Source organism: Prunus persica, chromosome G1 (assembly GCF_000346465.2).
Source record: "Prunus persica cultivar Lovell chromosome G1, Prunus_persica_NCBIv2, whole genome shotgun sequence".
NCBI classification, from domain to species: Eukaryota; Viridiplantae; Streptophyta; class Magnoliopsida; order Rosales; family Rosaceae; genus Prunus; species Prunus persica.
In genome coordinates, this window is record NC_034009.1 from 42,877,976 (window position 1) to 42,895,994 (window position 18,019).

Consider the following 18,019-nt stretch of genomic DNA (forward strand, 5'->3'; position numbering starts at 1 on the left):
TGTATGTTTTGTTTATTTTGGAAAGATCACAATTAAGGTTATTTCTAGGGTGATTTATAGTTTGTAATAGTTCAATCAAGATTCATACGATTTAGCATCTATTTTTGTTTTTATTATTTTCTTATGTTTTTCTGGATGGCTTCAATTTCCTGCAAAAAGGTATTGTCAAGTGAGTAAGGTCTGAGTCCTCTTCCAAGAACGTGGTGTTCTGTTCTTCCCGTAACATGATCAATTGTCTTCTATGAAGGTTCTATAGTTTGAACTCTAAAAGATTGACATCCCACGCTAAACAGCGTTTTGTAGACAATGAGCTTGAGCTACATGTTTCGTTTTTGCTCTCGATTGCCTTGCCATTGATCCATTATGCCATGCATCAAAGAAGATGAGGATGATTATATGTTAGGCTTCAATTGATGATTAGCCAATTCGAAAGAAATCTGTTTTAGTGCTTGATGAGGGAGCTTTTATAACGATGGGCTGTGTTGAGGGGTTATAATTTGAGCTTTAATCCAGTCCAATAATAACTCTATATTGGATTGAATGGCTATTAAGGACCCCTTCATTCTAATCTCTCTAGCTTAATGATTACATCATTACGCACGCGGGAAAGCTTTTTAATTTTAGTCATCAAATGAAATGATAGGATATTACTTGGACATAAATGAGGTTAAGAGAGAGAGAGACTAAATATGAATAAATGAAAGGTGACATCTTTTTGGTATCCCTACTTTTGGGACTGGTCTGGGCATTTCTAGCATTAAGCAGTTCAATAATTCCCTTTTTAACGTGAAAAGATGTCACAAATCCAAATTCCTTGGTGTCGGTAAATACTTTTTCAATCGCATCACTAGCTAATCAGCACAAACAACAAGAAGATATTACGAAGAAAGACCCATCAAATCACAGTGGCAGGGCCGTCGATCGAACCAGATCGACGAGGGGATGTGATATCTTAAATAAAAGATTATGAAACACGTGTCCCGCGCAGCATCAAACTTGATCCAACTCTCTCGCATCCGTTCACGTGGCAGACATGAAAAGGCACTTGGTAGTTGTAGTTGATCCCTATACACTCCTCATAAACCAGAAAGCGTAAAAATACAAACTCTCACTCTCGCTTCCAGACTTTCCACTCTTCCACTTCCAGCTTCCATTCCATGTAGCTGAAAAAACGCTCGAGGGTCCTCCCTTTTTGGTTCTTCCTTTCTCAGGCCACCATCTTTATCGGGAATTCGATTCCCTTTGGGTTCAATATTCTTTCAGAATTTCAGCACTTTTATCATCATCAGTCCACAAAGATCACAAAATGCTTCGAACCCCACATTGGTACGATTCACATGTCGCTAAGTTCCATCTCTTTGCATCACCCTTCTCTTCTCACAATGGCTCTTCATGTACTGTAGCTTCTCCTGTCCTTGACATGGGGTAATTTTTCTCTACATCTCTGTTTTCTTCCTTTTGTGTATTGTTTCCTCTCATTGTAGTCTAACAGGTTCTTAATGATGCACATGATTGAATTTTCAGTTTAATGGTTTGGATTTCCATTTCTGTTCCTTATTAAGTTTTTGGAGTCCATTTTAAGGAATAAACTTTGGTGGGTTTTTGTTTTAACTTAATAAAATTGAGTACTTTCAACTTTCAAGTTTAAAAATATCATGGAATTCTACCAAAATGTATTTGCAGCAGTGAAACTACCAGTGTTTTAGTAGTATACTGTATAGTGATAATTTATGATAGGACATGGTGAAAGTGTTATCTTCTAAGCTGGAATGACTAGTTTGATGTTATGGTGCTATTTTGATTTGTGAAGAACCAATTGGGTTACTGTTGATTTGTTTGTTAATGTTTTATTAGATTGAAGTTGATTAAACAAGTATCGGGTAGCAATCAGCAAGGAATTGCCAAGGCATGTTTATCTTTCTATAATGCAATGAAATCAACCTTCATATTTTAGTTTTTCACTGTTATTGATTATATGGTTGGACTTTGGCATAGGTTAGACCCAGGATTGTGTCAAGCATAGAACAGCTAATGTTTACGGTCAGCGTGCTCAAGAACGTGTACTTGAGGTAATTCTTATCATGTAGGATCATATGTTTTACCTTATTTATTTTCTGACTGAAACTTCCAGATTATGTAAGAAACTGCAGACATAATTAATTACATTCACAAACGCCATAAGACCTCTACCATTCAGTGGTGGTTTCCATCTAAATGTCAGACCAAGAAAATGATCAATGATTTCTTCCCTTATCTCCTTTTTCTTACCATACCGGAATGGGAGCATTCAACATTTTCATGTGTTCACCATTTGTGATTATAGGACGAGGCCCCCCAAATGTCAGAGACCAGTCCATCATGGAAAACTTTTCCAGGTCAAGCTTTTCCGCTGGGTGTATCAGAAGTTGACAGTGGGACTAATTTTGCTATCTTTTCACAGCATGCAACTGCTGTCACACTTTGCTTATCACTTCCAGAGAGGTGACACTGTATTTCCATTTAGTTAATTGGTTAATATTCAATTGTTTACAGTCATATGTGTGTGTGTGTGTGTGTGTGTGTGTGTGTGTGTGTGTGTGTGTGTGTGTGTGTGTGTGTGTGTGTGTTGTGTGTGTGTGTGTGTGTGTGTGTGTGTGTGTGTGTAAATGTATTCAGGGCATATTCTCTTGTCATAGATCAGGTATGCTATTGTAGAGAAAGGTTTTTTAGGCGCCCTTGAAAATACTTATATTTGGATATTTCTTCTCTCTCTTAGTTTCTGAAATTTGTGGTTTGGACTGGGGCTAAAATAGGACTGGGAGGTGTTTGGTACTGTGAATCATCATCTCTCTTAAACGAAAAAAAAAAAGTACAGAATCATCTTTTCAATCTTTGTCCTCCTAATTTATATGGATTTAGCTCTGATTCATAAGGCAGCCATTTCTTCCCTTGATTCCTGTTCAAATCATTGAGATATTTCTTAAATTAACTTTTTGAAGGAACTATAGTGATGGAGATTCTGAAAAAATTTCAGATGATTTTTCACAACACGACAAAGTCTCCTTGAATCTGAGCCAGTCTGATACAAGATATTCGTCTGTTCATGCTTCTGGGACATTTTCCGTGAATCCTTTTTTCCTTGTATGGTAGAAGATACTGTTTCTCAAGTTTTCGAGTCATATAAGATGCTTTGAAAGGTTGGTGTACTCACCAAAGGGCCAATTCTTGCATGGTTGGTGGCTACTTGTGAGTCTGTGACAAGCTCCAAAAACGAAGACTCTTTCTGTATCTCCACGTTGTGTGTTGTGTAAAGCAGAGGAGGAGAGTGCTCTTCATTATATATGTTATATATTATTTTTGTGTGCATTGTCCATCAACTTCGTCCCCAACGAAAATCTGGGTTAGGTTCATGCATATTTGTAGTGGTCTGGTTTTGGCCTAGAAATTTGTTGGTGGAATATTACTTAATATAGGGGCTAACAAAAGGACAATCATCCTTCGGTGTAGTTCGGAGTCGGTTACAATGTGGGTGTTTGGTGGAAAAAAAAAATAGTGCAATTGATAATAAGGTGGATGAAGTTTGCCTTTATTTGGAACTAACATGTTTTTTTTAATAGGAAATGGTACAAAGTAGATTTTTAACTTCACCTGGGCATCTTTGTCTTGATTAGAGGGAGCTTTGACCTGAGTGCAATTTAGTTTCTTGTTTAAGTTCGTACTGTAGTTTCGTTTTAGATGGACATCATCTCCACCCTTTTTGTAGATACTCTTTCTTTATTTTTAATAAAGTTTTGTTTCAAATAAAAGAAAGTCCTGTCTTTCTAATGCTCAATTTGTTGTACTACTTGTCAATTCTCATACCTGTAATTAATTGATGTGAAGATTTTCAAGTTTATTGTTCTTGTGATCTTTTCATTTTTTTTGTTTGAAGTTTTCCCCAGACTCATGCTTTTCATGAATATAATTTTTGTCAAGGAAAGGCTTGGAAGGGTGGATGGTGGAATGATGGAGTTCTCTTTGGATCGTAATGTAAACAAGACAGGTGACATTTGGCACATATGTATCAAGGTAATATTTGATTTGGCTTGTAACTGATTTTTTATATTTATTTACGTTGCTCAAATCACTACCTTTCTTTGTGCTGTCTTTTGTTCAAGAATGACAGTTTTCCTTAGCTTGAACAAGTACAACTCTCTTTCTTCGTCTCCCTCTCCCTCTCTCTCTCTTCCTTGAAAATGGCAATATATCTCCTTATGTAGTTGTCATCACTCATGATAATGAAATTATATCTTTACAGGATTTGCCCCGGAGCAATGTTCTCTATGGTTATCGTATGGATGGGCCACGAGGTTGGCATGAGGGGCATCGATTTGACAGCAGAGTTGTGCTTATAGATCCTTACGCAAAGCTGGTTGATGGCCGCCGGTTTTTTGGAGATAGCAGCAAAAAGTTTTCTAAGTTTCTTGGAACTTATGATTTTGATAGCTTGCCTTTTGCTTGGGGAGACAACTACAAGCTCCCAAATATACCTGAGGTAAATAAGTTTCTATATATGTTTGTCATGCAGTAACTAGGATAAATTGTTGTCTTGACGCATCTCTCTCTCTCCCTCTCTTCGACATCACATCTTATGGTTGATAAGAAAACTCATAACTGAATATACATATATACATGTACTCATGGGTGATAGGAGTTAATTCTCGTTTTAAAAATTATTTTCCTTTGTTTTTTTGGGCCAAATAAAAATTTGATGCTTCATCTTGTTACATCTTAACCTGTATGTTTGCTGCTGTTTTTTCAGAAGGATCTTGTTATATATGAAATGAACGTTCGTGCATTTACGGCCTCTGAATCCAGTGGTCTGGATCCAGATATTCGTGGTAGCTACCTTGGTGTGATTGAGAAGGTAATAGTTGATTCTAGCAAGATAAATGACAATATACAATCTGCTGAAACAAAAGTCCAATATTTTTGGTCAATTATCTGAATACTCCCTTCAACTCTATCCTTCTTTACCTTGGTTTTATAACAATTTTGGATGTGTTTCTAGCAATTTCAATTGTTTTTATTTTGTTTTCAAGCAACACTTCAGAATTACCCGAAAACTAGAACTGGTTGATGGTAAGGAGCTACCTCTGGAAACACATATATGGATTTCTTAGGTTTTTATTTACTACCTCTTAACTGCTCTTTTAATCATCAAAAACTTAGGATTTGGTTTAAATATTATAGTTGTTTGGGTGATGCCCAATTACCCATAGGTGCAGGCAATAAAAATTGAGTTTCTTGCTAAATTGTTCTGGCTGGACACAGTTTCCATCAGACAAGACTAGTGAACTTCTAAGGGGGCTTGGATTCTAATGTTCTGAAAGAAATGATTTACAATGTGAATGCATCGAGTGCTTTCTCACATGAAATGATGTGTGGCAAGTTGAAGACAAATCATGAATAATGACAACATATACTGTCTAATGTGCTTAGAGTTATCCCAATCATTTAACATTCTTTGAATAGAAGAATAGCTATTTAATTGTTTTGATATGATGAACTTCTCTGACGTTTTTCCCTCCATTTTCATTCTAAGATTCCACACCTTCAAGAGCTTGGTATCAATGCAGTGGAGTTGCTGCCTGTCTTTGAATTTGATGAGTTTGAGTTTCAGAGGCGACCAAATCCTAGAGATCACATGGTAACTAAACCAATTTCTCCTGTTTTCAACTGAAATGTTTATATAAAAGTTAAAACATGTAGCAGTAGTTATTTTGATTGAGCTCTGAAAAAGCCGAGTTATCTAATTTACCAATGTCTCTGAAGATAAATACATGGGGCTACTCAACAATAAATTTCTTTGCTCCTATGAGCCGCTATGCTAGTGATGGTGGAGGACCCCTTAAAGCTTCCCAGGAATTTAAACAAATGGTTAAAGCCTTGCATGGTGCTGGGATAGAGGTAAATTACATCTTTTTGCAATGTTCCTGTTATTGCAGTTTTGAAACCATATATTTGTTTTTTTTGTACAGGTCATTTTGGATGTTGTCTATAATCATACTAATGAAGCTGATGACGCTAACCCTTATACCACTTCATTTCGTGGCATAGATAATAAGGTGACGCTTAATTATTGTGCTTTTTAGGGCAGAGTTTAGTATGGCTTTAAATCTTTTATTTAATTACAACTTCTTTAAAACACTGGGATTTTATTTTTCAAAATAAAATTTTGTATGAATAAATATTATATTTTTCTTTATAAATGACGCGTCCTACATCTACAGGTTTATTACATGCTGGACCTAAACAACAATGGCCAATTACTGAACTTCTCTGGCTGCGGTAATTCAATTGTCTTTCCTGATTGTTTTCTTACCCCTTATCTCTTCTTCTAAAGATATATATTAAGTGAACTTCCTACTCTCTTCTATCAATTGTCTTTCTTGTATGGAAATTCTGATGGTGCTTTTCCATCCATTTCTTACAAATGAAGTATGTTTCGTCTTTTATTGCTGGTATGTTTATTTTGCATGAAGTGAGGAAAAGTTTATGGGATGTTTATATAATGCTGTACTGGTATGTTTATTTCTTATATGATATGAAAATGGATATGTCAATGAAGAAGGGAAGGTGTATGTATTTAACTATAAATGAAACTTAAGAGAGAAAAACTTTTTGGACTTTACTGCTGGATTCTGGAAGCAAAACAGAATTGGTTTTTCTCTAGAATGAAGGTTAAAACTATTATTGTTAGCATATGAAGGTCTTAAGGTTTTTTCTGGTTTTCAGGGAACACATTAAACTGTAACCATCCTGTTGTCATGGAGCTCATAATAGATAGCTTAAGACACTGGTAAGGACACGATTCATACATTGTCTTTATTTGTTAATTTATGTGATGAATAGATAGTTCATATCAAGCTTCATACTTCCTCTTTTGTTACCCATTTTCAGGGTCACTGAATATCACGTGGATGGATTTAGATTTGACCTTGCCAGTGCTCTTTGTCGGGGATCAGATGGAAGTCCGCTTAGTGCACCACCAGTTATTAGGGTAAGTCATTAGTGTTTTTGTTTGGATGGTTGACAGTAGTTTGATTTATCTAGCTTAGTGTGCATATATTCTCTCTATGTATCTAATTTCGAAATCAAGATCTTGGTTATTAAGAATTTCTAAAGATATCCGTTGTTACTCATATACTTACAAGTTTGTGGTCAGTGGTCATTGATATGACGCATTACCTGTGAGTTGTGAATTATGTTCTCTATCTGTTGAGTTTATACAGACATGCCTTCTAGTTATTGCATAAAGATTCTAGAAGTTTAGTTGTGTGAGGATTGACTAAGTGTTCTTTTGTTGGACCAGGCTATTGCAAAAGATTCCATCCTATCAAGATGTAAAATTATTTCCGAACCTTGGGACTGTGGAGGCCTTTATCTCGTTGGAAGATTTCCAAATTGGGACAGGTAATCTATGCTACAAATTTACATTTCATCGTAGTGATACGGGAGAGACTGTTAAGCCTGTTCTTGAATAATATTTATCATTAATAAAAGTTATTTCCCTTCTAAAAAAAAAAAGGGGACATGCCTCTATTCTAGCCTCTTTTAGACTTAACCTCTGATTTTGTGCTTTTCTTCCTGTCTATTTTGGGAATTATCTAACTTGTCAGGAAAGAGTTATAATTCATCATCTCCATCAAAAGGATGATTCTTATTGAACAATATGACAATCTAATCTTATTAAAAGAAAGTAAGGATACTCGTTGCATCACTTAACAAGTCTGTAAAACTGGATGGGAGCGTATGCTTCTATAAATAAAGTTCTTGTTTTTTGTCTGACTGATTTTATAAATAAACTAGGATTCTAAGTAATTGAGTAGTTAAAAATGACATGAAATCAAGTAACATTGGAAGGCTTGCTCCTGTGGAAGTTTGGATTGTTCAACTCCATTACTTATGAGATTCCTTTAAATGCAGGTGGGCAGAATGGAATGGGAAATACCGTGACGACTTAAGGAGATTTATAAAGGTATTTCCATGAGATGATAATTGTATTGCTTAGATGGGTCTATAACTTATTCACACTGTTAACCTTCATGCAAAGTAAAATAACCGATGTAAAAGCAGACATTGAAGTCTGTGTATAGACTACGGTTCACAGGAATCTCCTCTGTATCCAAAAAAGGGCTAAATTTGATGAGGAAGGGTGTGCATAAATGTGAATAGGTTTTCGGTTAATTAGATCAATGGATATTGTTTGAAGCTTTGTTATAAACTGATGCAATTGGATGAATTTCGGTAAGATAAAATTCTATTCAGTGTCTTGATATTTCAATAAGATGAGGTTGTTAGTTGATTCTTTCTCTCGAGTCTTGACTAATATCAACTTTCTTTGAGCATTGCATTTACAGCGCCCCTCTTTGTCCTGGCATGATCTTAACCTTTTTGTTATTGTTATTATTTCAACCTTCTTAGTTCCACTTTCTTGATTCTAATTGTGTGGTTTAGCGGAACTAAAGCACATTTAGATTTTAAATTCTATAATGCACACAGATATACGTATATATGCATCTATATAATATATAAATATGTATTCCTGTTTTTCAGATCTTTGGTTAAATTTTCTTTATACAGGGCGACTCTGGTATGAAAGGAAGTTTTGCAACTCGTGTTTCTGGATCTGCTGATCTTTACAAAGTAAGCTTTAGTTTTTTCATTAATATGGCTGTATCGTGACTATTGACCATTTAATTCCATTTCCATGTTTTTTTGACTATCAATTTGGTATTATTGATGTCAGCCATGCAAACTTGTTAAGCAGGCCTCATTGTACATATTTTTATTTTCAACTGGGTTAATACCCCCAGCTTAGAAAATCAACCAAGTTGAACTTGGAGATGGTTTACTTGGTTTGAGAACTTATTGCTCAAGTTCGACTGGAATAACCCAAGTACAATCAAAAGGACCGAATGCCTTATATTTCATGTTTAGGTAACCCTGCATCTTTCTTGTTTCTACAGTACCCCAAAACCCTCATGTCTTATGATGGTACCTGTCAATATCATAATCTGGATCTTGAATTATTTTACTTGGTCCTGATCAAAATCTGTGAAATATTTTTGGCTTCTCTTGAATGTACTATTATCTGGTAACAAACATCTAGCTTCCATCTTATTCTCTATTATTAGCAATAGGTTTGGCTGGAAGTCTGTATCAGTGTTTTACATCTTTTTTGGTAAATACAATTTGTTGTTCTTAGTAATCTGTGCTGCTGCTACATTCAATGGAAGCTCTAGTTTCATGCTGTCATAATTTTCACTCATTCCACAGGTGAATAAGCGCAAGCCTTATCACAGTGTTAATTTTGTTATCGCGCATGATGGGTTCACACTATATGATCTTGTTTCATACAATTTCAAGGTACTTTTAACATTTTTAAGCCATCAGTTCGTCATTTATTGAAGCCTGTGTGATGCGGTCTTTCCCTTGATTGTTGGTTTTGTAGCACAATGATGCTAATGGAGAAGGAGGAAATGATGGAAGTAATGATAATTTGAGCTGGAATTGTGGTTATGAAGGTAGGGCTAAACTTTGACGCTTGCTCCTTGATATATTTTGTAATAATTCTAGCTTTAATGTATTGAAACTTGTGAGGACTGGAAGTTTGTTGTTAACTCTATGGGGCATCAAAATTGATGCAGCATTTTCATTTTCATGCTATTGTGGGGAGCATGTATTAGTCAGAACTCAGAGTACAGGGGTTTCAGCATTTGTTTTATGCAGAAAAATATACGGATAAGGTGATAAAAATTATTATGTACAAATTACAAGCACTGTATTGCATGAGATAACAGTTCTCTCAGACATGCTATCAAGAATCCTTGCTGAATAACTTATGTGTTATCTCTTTAGTCTGTTACATCATACTGTTCTCCACTTTGTCATCTTGACTAATATGGTGTATCAAGTTGTGAAAATCAAGTAAATGCACAAAACTGTTAGTGTCTTTCTATTTCTATCTGCAAAGACTTGTAGTGCTGGTTCTACATCTGCCAAAAAGTCTGTGTGCTATCTCTTTGGTCTATCAAAGCCAAAGATCTGCTGTTGTTTGTCATCTTGGCTAACTTCCTGAGTTCCTAGGTCGTGTAAGTTTTAGTGTCATAACTCGAAAATGAAATAAAAATTATAAGAACTACAATGATAGTATCAAGTAGTGATGAACTGTCCATGTTCATGTATATTTATGTAAAACCACAGCAAACAAAAGATGGTGCAAGTGCAATATCAAGTATTGTGCATTTATTGTTCAAGTGGAGACAAACTTACTCCTGCAGATGGGACATGGACAGTTCTTTAGCACAATTTGCCATGTAGGATATGAAAGGGTACAAGCTTAAGTAAAGAAAAATATATTTTGTCTCTGCCATATGTTCTCTCTCTCTCTCTCTCTCTCTCTCCTCCCCTGCCAATTGATCTTATCTACAATTATTCGACAGGAGAAACTGATGATTCTACTGTTAAAGCTATACGTTCCCGACAAATGAAAAACTTTCATTTGGCATTAATGATATCTCAGGTACATTCATTAAAAATTTAATTTCATGTGTCATATCATCATATCCATGCATACTTTTCATTTGAGCTATTATAGTTAAGAAATTATATTGAACTTGTTGAGTTCAGTCAAAGTTCAGGTTTTACTTGAGATTATCCACCAGTCTTCTTTCTTCGTGTTGACTGACAGTAAATAGTTTTTGACCCTTCTGTCTGATAAGTACTCTTGCTAGAACATTACTTTTGGAATTCTGACTCCATTTGTTATCCCCAAAAGACTTCACTTGTAATATAAACACTAGTGAACATTTAGTGCTGATGAATTTTTTTGAATGTATATAACCAGGGGACACCAATGATGCTGATGGGGGATGAATATGGGCATAGTCGAAATGGAAATAACAACAGTTATGGACATGATACCGCTATTAACCATTTCCAGTGGGGACTGGTAAATTATTTTTTGTTGTGGCTTCCGTTCAGCTTTAATCTAGATGACTAGCATGGAATAATCTTTTGGCATGGCAGTTGGAGGCACGCAACAGCAATCACTTCAGGTTTTTCAAAGAGGTGATAAAATTTCGACGAACACATCGTGTATTTGGTCGTGATACATTTCTTGAGAAAGTAATCTCCTTTTGCCTTTGTCTTATTTCCGATTCTTTCATGCTTTAAATTTAACTTTAAGCATCCACTTTTTCTAAGACTCATTGGACACTTGTGCAGAATGACGTGACATGGCATGAAGACAACTGGCACAATTATGAAAGCAAATTCCTTGCATTTACGTAAGGAATTACACCTATCTTCTTAGTATAATATAGATATTTGAGATACCGTAATCTGAATTTTCTTTCAAGCCCCGTTTGGTTGATGGAATGAATTTGAGGGGAAATCATTTCCCATGTCATTTCCTAAGTAATGAGAATGGAAGATTCCTTTCCCACCTTTGGTAATGCTGGGAAAGTAAACGGGAAATATCACTTTATTTCCTTTCCCATGTTTGTTTTGAGTAGGAATGGAAAACAAAGTTTGCATAAAATTTCAATTATACCCATATTAAATCAAATAAAAAAAAAATGCATTTAATGATATATTGTAATTCTAAATTGTTAATGGGGATAAAATGATCTAAATTGTAATTCAAGATATTGCAAGTGGGGGCTGCGACAGTATTTTTAGTGTTCAGTGGCTTTGACATCATGATCTTGCTCATTGAATGACAAAAACAAATTCATGAGTAATTTAGCAAGTGATCATGCTTGCTTTAAGTAGTCCATGTGTTACTTAAATGGCCGTTGGTCACTGATATGGTTTGGACTTATGTAATGGCTGTTCCTTTTCATGATCATACATGTTTGTCTGAGCATGGGTACTTACCACATAGAAAAGCATCTGATCCTTTTCCCCCTTCTGCCAACAACACAGTGTTGGACGTTTTTACATGACAGCTGCATAACATTTCGTGTTTTTAGCTTTTGTTGTTACAATTTCTTTTTATTTTTCTTTTCTTTCTTCCTTTGGATGAAGGCTTTTTATAATGTCCTTAAGGCAGTGAGATACTACTTTTGCTTTCCCCTGGATTAGTTCCATACAACAATTATGAGCAGGTTTCAACAAGATAGTGTTGAAGACCGCCTTGATTGGAACTGAGGGGATACATGAAATTAGCTATGGTTTAATTGGAGTAGCCTATTATTATATTAGATTATCGATTGTCAGTCCTTATGGCTTCTTAGGCTTCCCTTGTTGATCCAGAATCTCACTGGGATGGATCACTTTCATGCTAATTTAATTAGATCAAAATCTGTATGATTTTGTTCACAGAAGTGGACTGGGAAAAAAATAAATATATATTATGATAAATCTTTGGAGATGCAGTAAGAGAAGAGGATACAGATTGACTCAACGATACTAAAAAAAGTTGGATCTATAAGAAACATGGACCTGAACTGCAAGGTTTTGAATTTGAACATGTGAAACGGATCTAAAACAAGTAAGCTGAAATATTTGTTTTGCAGGTTTCATGACAATAATGGAGGAGACGTTTATATGGCATTCAATGCTCATGACTATTTTATTAAGGTTCCAATACCCGCAGCACCAGTAAAGAGGAGATGGTTTCGTGTGGTTGGTTCTTTCCCAATTCTATAGTACATAACCCCTTGTTTTCTATATTTTGTTCACTGATAACCTGCATAGTTTGCTTTGCAATGTAGAGCTTTGAAAAGGCACTATAGATTGGCATTTCCGTTCAATTGAATGGAGCATATCTGTTCATTTCTTCAACTCCATCATTGTTACCCATTTCCAAACAACTCCACTAACAAGCAGCCTTGTTGAATTGCAGGTGGACACTAATCTTGAGTCTCCCAATGACTTCGTGCTTGACGGCGTCCCAGGCATCAAAAGCACGTATAACATGGCCCCCTACTCCTCAATTCTTCTTGAAGCAAAATGATGACATAATTTCAGAAGCCGCTTTTTTCAGATGGCTTGGATTATCTGGAAGATGACTGAAGGATCCGGCTGGTTTCAAACTAGAACAAGATTTATATTTATATTTTTGAAGTCCTTGAGCTGTAGAAATGCATATGTTCATGACAATGGGACTGGTAAAGTAGTTTCGAATTTATAGATCACTATGATTCCCCACCAATAAGGAGGAACAGCCAGCCTCAACCATGTATATGCAGGGAGCTATGAAAGCGTGTAATTACTTCAATAATTGCAGAGAGCCCCTATGCTTAACAAACATGCTAAAGGGATCATAATTTTTCATAAGTTGTAGTCTGATATGACAGATTACACGATGATAGTGTATTGCTTACTAGAAATAAATGAGGTTCATAGTGAAACTAAATATGAACAAAATGAAATACTCGTCACTCATTATCCGAAACTTTTTCGAATTTATTTTGGTGTATATGTAGATTACTCTAATTATCAAAGTATTGGAATAAAAGCGTCTATTTATTAACCTCCCTGCTTAAGTGTTGCTGACATAAAATGAGAAGTTTTTGTTTTTGTGAATCATTATTATTATTTTGGGTTCATATATGTGATATAAGTTTGGTCTTCCACATTGGTTTCAGATTAAGAAATAATGGTGGAGGTATTTTACTGCTTCTCCTTTCTCATGATTGTAAGTGATTTGCATGGTGATATTGGTGGATAAAGTACCAGACAATTAGACAAGCAATCTTCATCAAGAACACTGAAGAGAGAGAATTGTCTGCTAATCTTCAGAGCCAATAATTGACTCAATCTCAGATTATGATGACCAAGTGACCATATCTCCATAACGGAAACTTCTTTGTTAGAGTCTACAGATACATACACTCGGCATTTTATGTGTTAATCGCTCTTATAACGTGTATTTATTTATTTTTTGATGAAGAATATACACTGTTTACAGCTCTCATCACGTGTATTACATAATAAGAGAGAGAGAGAGAGAGAGGGAGAAGCAAAGCCAAGGGGTTGTAAGTTTCCCATTTGCACCAGCTGTTAGTGTACGACTCTGTTCTGTGTTCCTTTGATTGATGAAATTAGTCCGTAAAATTTACATTGATGTGTAAGGCTTGTAAAGATGAGTCTTCAGTCCTGCTCTCCTGCTCTCCTGCCTTAGTAAAAGATTTGATCTTTCACGAAAATCTCAAAAAACTAAACAAATTTGGGTCCAGTGTGACATGACAACTAAGCTTTTTGACAATGATGTGCCTCCTCTGGTCCCCTACATACCCAAAAAAAATTTAATTAAAAAATATATATCAAACCGTACTTCTATGAACTTCTTTTCATGTAGCTAAAGCAGCTACTAGGGTTCTATACAGATTGAGATGGGCTACAGCTCCAAATTATGTTGTTGCCAGACAAGCTTATTTTCGATGAGTGGCTCTTCTTCTTTAGCTAAGAATGATTGTTCTCCATATATACTACTACCTTTTGATGCGCCGATGTAAATATTAGTTGCTTGCTAAGCTTAAATAATGGTTAATCATTCTTACCTTATGAGCAATATACAGTCACATGTCTGGTTTTTACTTTGTCAAAACAAAGTGGACATGTTTGATACGCTTATGAGTCTCTTTAATGAAAGCATATAAATCATCTTAAGGTCGTACCATCATGGAATTAAATTCTTATTATAATATCTGAATTGATAACACCAAATTACAATTACATCGTGACACATAACTAATCTTAAATATTTGGCATGATTGCATTTGCTAATCCCTATGTGGAATCAAAATGCAATCGTGCTTAATTAACATTTCCATAATAACCCGTTGATGAACTGATGGGACATTGGTGGCGTTTCATTTTCCAAATCGGAATGTTACTTTAGTTGTTAATTAGTGTGATACGTGGATGCTGGAAACCATCAAACCTTTCTAATTGGGAATCTAATGGAACATGTACGAGGATGGTGGCCACGTACTCAAAACCCAAACAAAGCAGTTTGGTTGCATTATTGTTAGTTGCCATATTTACACAAAGTGTGAACTTTCATTTCAACATATAGCGATCATGAGACGAGCGATGACCCTAGAATGAAATTAACTAGGGTTTACAAGACTTGCTTTCGTTTGGATTAAGGTTTACAACACTTTGCTTTGGTTTGTCCCGGCCGTCCCATTTTATAGACCTACATTTTGGTAAAACTTGATTAACATAAATACTTTTTTTTTTTTTTGAGAAATTCTATGATTGCATTCATAATTCAGTCAAAAAAGCCACTAGCCACAAAGGGCCAATACAAACTAGCCACAAAAGGGCCATTACAATAACGGAGCGGTCTAATATCAAAATTAAGAAAATCAGGTATGTCTCCACCAACGATTAGGCAAGATCGAAGAAACTCTGGCATAGGCATCCCAATTAAGATTGCAAACTTAGAATAATAAAAAAGAAATAAAGCTTGAAAAAACCAAGCCATAACAATACAAATAAAACTCTCACCAAGGAGAGATGAAAAGCTCTCACAAAGGAGAGATGAAAAACTCTCACAAAAGGAGAGGTGAAAACTACACAGAGAACCCAAAAAGTCTCTGCAACTTATTCCAAACATAAAGAAATTGCAAAAAAGATGGTGGTGGAGATTAACATAAATACTTAAGTTGTTATTATTCTTTAATTGATCTTCATTTGATTGTAATTAATTAGATGAGGCCTCATCTCATGCATAGTTTGGTCAAAAATTCATATAAAGTTACGAAGGTTTCACATTACTTAATCCTCGTACGAATCTTTAATAAATAAAATAAAATAAAAGAAAATCGACCAAATTGAAAACTCTTTTTGCCAAAAAAAGAACCAAAAAAGTCTCTTGGATGGCGAATACTTTAAAGAGCGGAAATAATGCTCCTCCAAAAATTAATTAAGAAGTTGAAGGAAGCCTAAAAAAGAAAAGAAAAGAAAAGAAAAGGAAATTGTATTATTTTTAACAATAATAAAAATAAAAAATGAAGAAATAATTAAGAACGTGGTAGTTTTCAGCTAATAAAAGTAAGGTGAAAAAATAGTTACAGAAAGATTTGGGATTGGCATCGCCATTTTTAACAAACGGGTTTCTAAAAATTCCCGAATGTGGACGGCTGGGATTTGAGCTCCCCCACAATTTGGGCAGAAGCCCGTTTTTCGTTACACATGTACGGTGGCGCTTACACCGTCAACCGACTAACCACAAACCACAAACCCTCCCTATATATACTCCTCCTCTTCTCTTTCCCTTTCAACCCGTCTTTGTCCAAATCCCAAACCCTCCTCTCTCTCTCTCACACCCTCTCTCTGTTTCTCCTTCTCACAAGCTTCACAATGGCCATGGCTCGCTCTGCTTTCGTCTTGTTCATGACCCTGGCTCTCGTCGCCAGCTCGGCTCTGGCTCAGCAGCAGCAGCAGCAGCAGCAGCAGCAACAGCAGAACCAGAACCAGAACCAGGCTCAGGCTCCAACCCAGGGTCAGGCTCCCTCGGCCACCCCAACCTCCTCTACCACCCAACCACCAACCTCCGCCAACGCCCAGTCACCAACCGCCAAGTCCCCAACCGCCACCCCACCAGCCTCCACCCCACCCCCAGCTGCCAAGACCCCAACCGCCACACCCGCAGCCACTCCCTCGGCTTCCACCCAGGCGCCTCAGGCCTCCTCTCCTTCCTCCGCTCCAACCACCTCATCCTCCGCCCCGACCACCTCCTCCTCCGCCCCCACCACCTCCTCCTCCGCCCCCACCACATCGACCTCCGCCCCCACCACCTCGACCTCCGCTCCATCCTCCGACTCTCCATCCGGAGGCTCTCCCCCGGCACCACCCACTTCCTCGACACCGGCTTCCAGTCCGGCCACTGCCCCGGCCGGCGCGGCTACCACTCCTGCTGAGGCCCCGGCATCGCCCTCTGGAGCAGTCATGAACAGAGTCTACGCTGCCGGATCTGTGGCCGCGGCCGTCATTGCGACGTCGTTTTTAGTCTAGATCTGTTGCGGCGGAGAAAGGCCTTTTTTCACGTAACCGGGAGAGAGTTGCGGCGGGCGGATCTTGAGCTTCGTTTATATTAGCGGGTAGAAAAAGAAATTTATCTAATTTTACTATTTTTGGTTTTTGATTCGAGGATGATGGTTTCATTGGCGATATTGGACGGTGTTGATTGGATGGGATGGTGGATCTAACGGCTGATCGTGATATGATCGGCCTTATTAATCATTATTATTAATTCTATCATTGTCATGATTGTTGCTGACGATGATGATTATGGATCAAATTCTTTTGTTATGATCTGATTCTAATCATATATATTTAATTACAGTTCGTGAGTTTTTAATGTTTTCAATTAATTATTCTTGTTTTTGTTCGTTGATTACGGACACGTGGAGTCAAACAGCGTTGACTCGTTAATTATTATTTGTCTGGCATTGGGTTTTGGTTTTGTCGTTTGGTGAACCAAAAGTAGAGCAAAGCTTTGTAGACCCAACCCAAGTGCTTTGCAACAGAGAGCTTTTTAAAAAGTAGAAAGAGAAAGGTGTGTTTGTCTTTCGTTTTTTTTTTTTTTTTTTAACAATAGATACTTGTAGTTTGCTAGGGTTTTTTTTATTTGGTTCATTTAGTTTAAAACGCTCAATTAAGCCAAATTCTTTGTTCAAATTCTATGAAATTTTAAATAAATAAATAAATAAATTTAGGGATTTGATACGTTGCATGTTTTTAGTTATAGGAAAAATTTGTAACCCTAGCAAATTACATGGACAAAACATGTTCTTCCTCATTCTTAGGATCTTAATCGCGGGTTTGATCCTAATTTTGTTGCTTCAATTTAGACCCATGCCATAAAAATTTCCACCAAATTCTGGAAAGCAAACCACAATGAATTTATTTCTTCTTTTTTGGTGAAAATAAAAAATCCTCAAGATTCGTTGATGGGTGAAAAAGGACAATAACAAAAGAAAAATCAGCTCAAGAAAATCAGAAAAGAGAAAAAAAGACGATGGGTGAAATAACA

At 36.4% G+C, this 18,019-nt stretch overlaps 2 protein-coding genes across 2 annotated transcripts; both read left to right on the plus strand.

Annotated features, from left to right (window-relative positions):
• LOC18791774 (isoamylase 3, chloroplastic) lies at positions 1,067 to 13,504 on the plus strand. Its single transcript, XM_020570954.1, has 24 exons — positions 1,067 to 1,425; positions 1,855 to 1,906; positions 2,001 to 2,069; positions 2,324 to 2,481; positions 3,960 to 4,047; positions 4,277 to 4,513; positions 4,781 to 4,885; positions 5,564 to 5,668; positions 5,794 to 5,928; positions 6,000 to 6,086; positions 6,252 to 6,309; positions 6,757 to 6,820; positions 6,922 to 7,021; positions 7,334 to 7,434; positions 7,948 to 7,999; positions 8,605 to 8,667; positions 9,301 to 9,390; positions 9,476 to 9,548; positions 10,467 to 10,546; positions 10,871 to 10,975; positions 11,053 to 11,151; positions 11,251 to 11,312; positions 12,546 to 12,654; positions 12,875 to 13,504. Exons 1-24 carry the CDS (start codon positions 1,307 to 1,309, stop codon positions 12,983 to 12,985), a joined length of 2,322 nt encoding a protein of 773 aa, XP_020426543.1. The 5' UTR covers positions 1,067 to 1,306; the 3' UTR covers positions 12,986 to 13,504.
• LOC109948320 (putative protein TPRXL) lies at positions 15,707 to 17,370 on the plus strand. The gene has a single exon (XM_020560997.1). It carries the CDS (start codon positions 16,177 to 16,179, stop codon positions 16,996 to 16,998), a length of 822 nt encoding a protein of 273 aa, XP_020416586.1. The 5' UTR covers positions 15,707 to 16,176; the 3' UTR covers positions 16,999 to 17,370.

Bases quoted from the DNA above. Each gene is read 5' to 3' on its own strand.
- LOC109948320 (XM_020560997.1), top strand. From the start codon at position 16,177: ATGTACGGTGGCGCTTACACCGTCAACCGACTAACCACAAACCACAAA.
- LOC18791774 (XM_020570954.1), top strand. From the start codon at position 1,307: ATGCTTCGAACCCCACATTGGTACGATTCACATGTCGCTAAGTTCCAT. The intron at 4,514-4,780 runs GTAAATAAGTTT...CTGTTTTTTCAG, and splicing joins AGCTCCCAAATATACCTGAG to AAGGATCTTGTTATATATGA. The intron at 4,886-5,563 runs GTAATAGTTGAT...TTTCATTCTAAG, and splicing joins ACCTTGGTGTGATTGAGAAG to ATTCCACACCTTCAAGAGCT.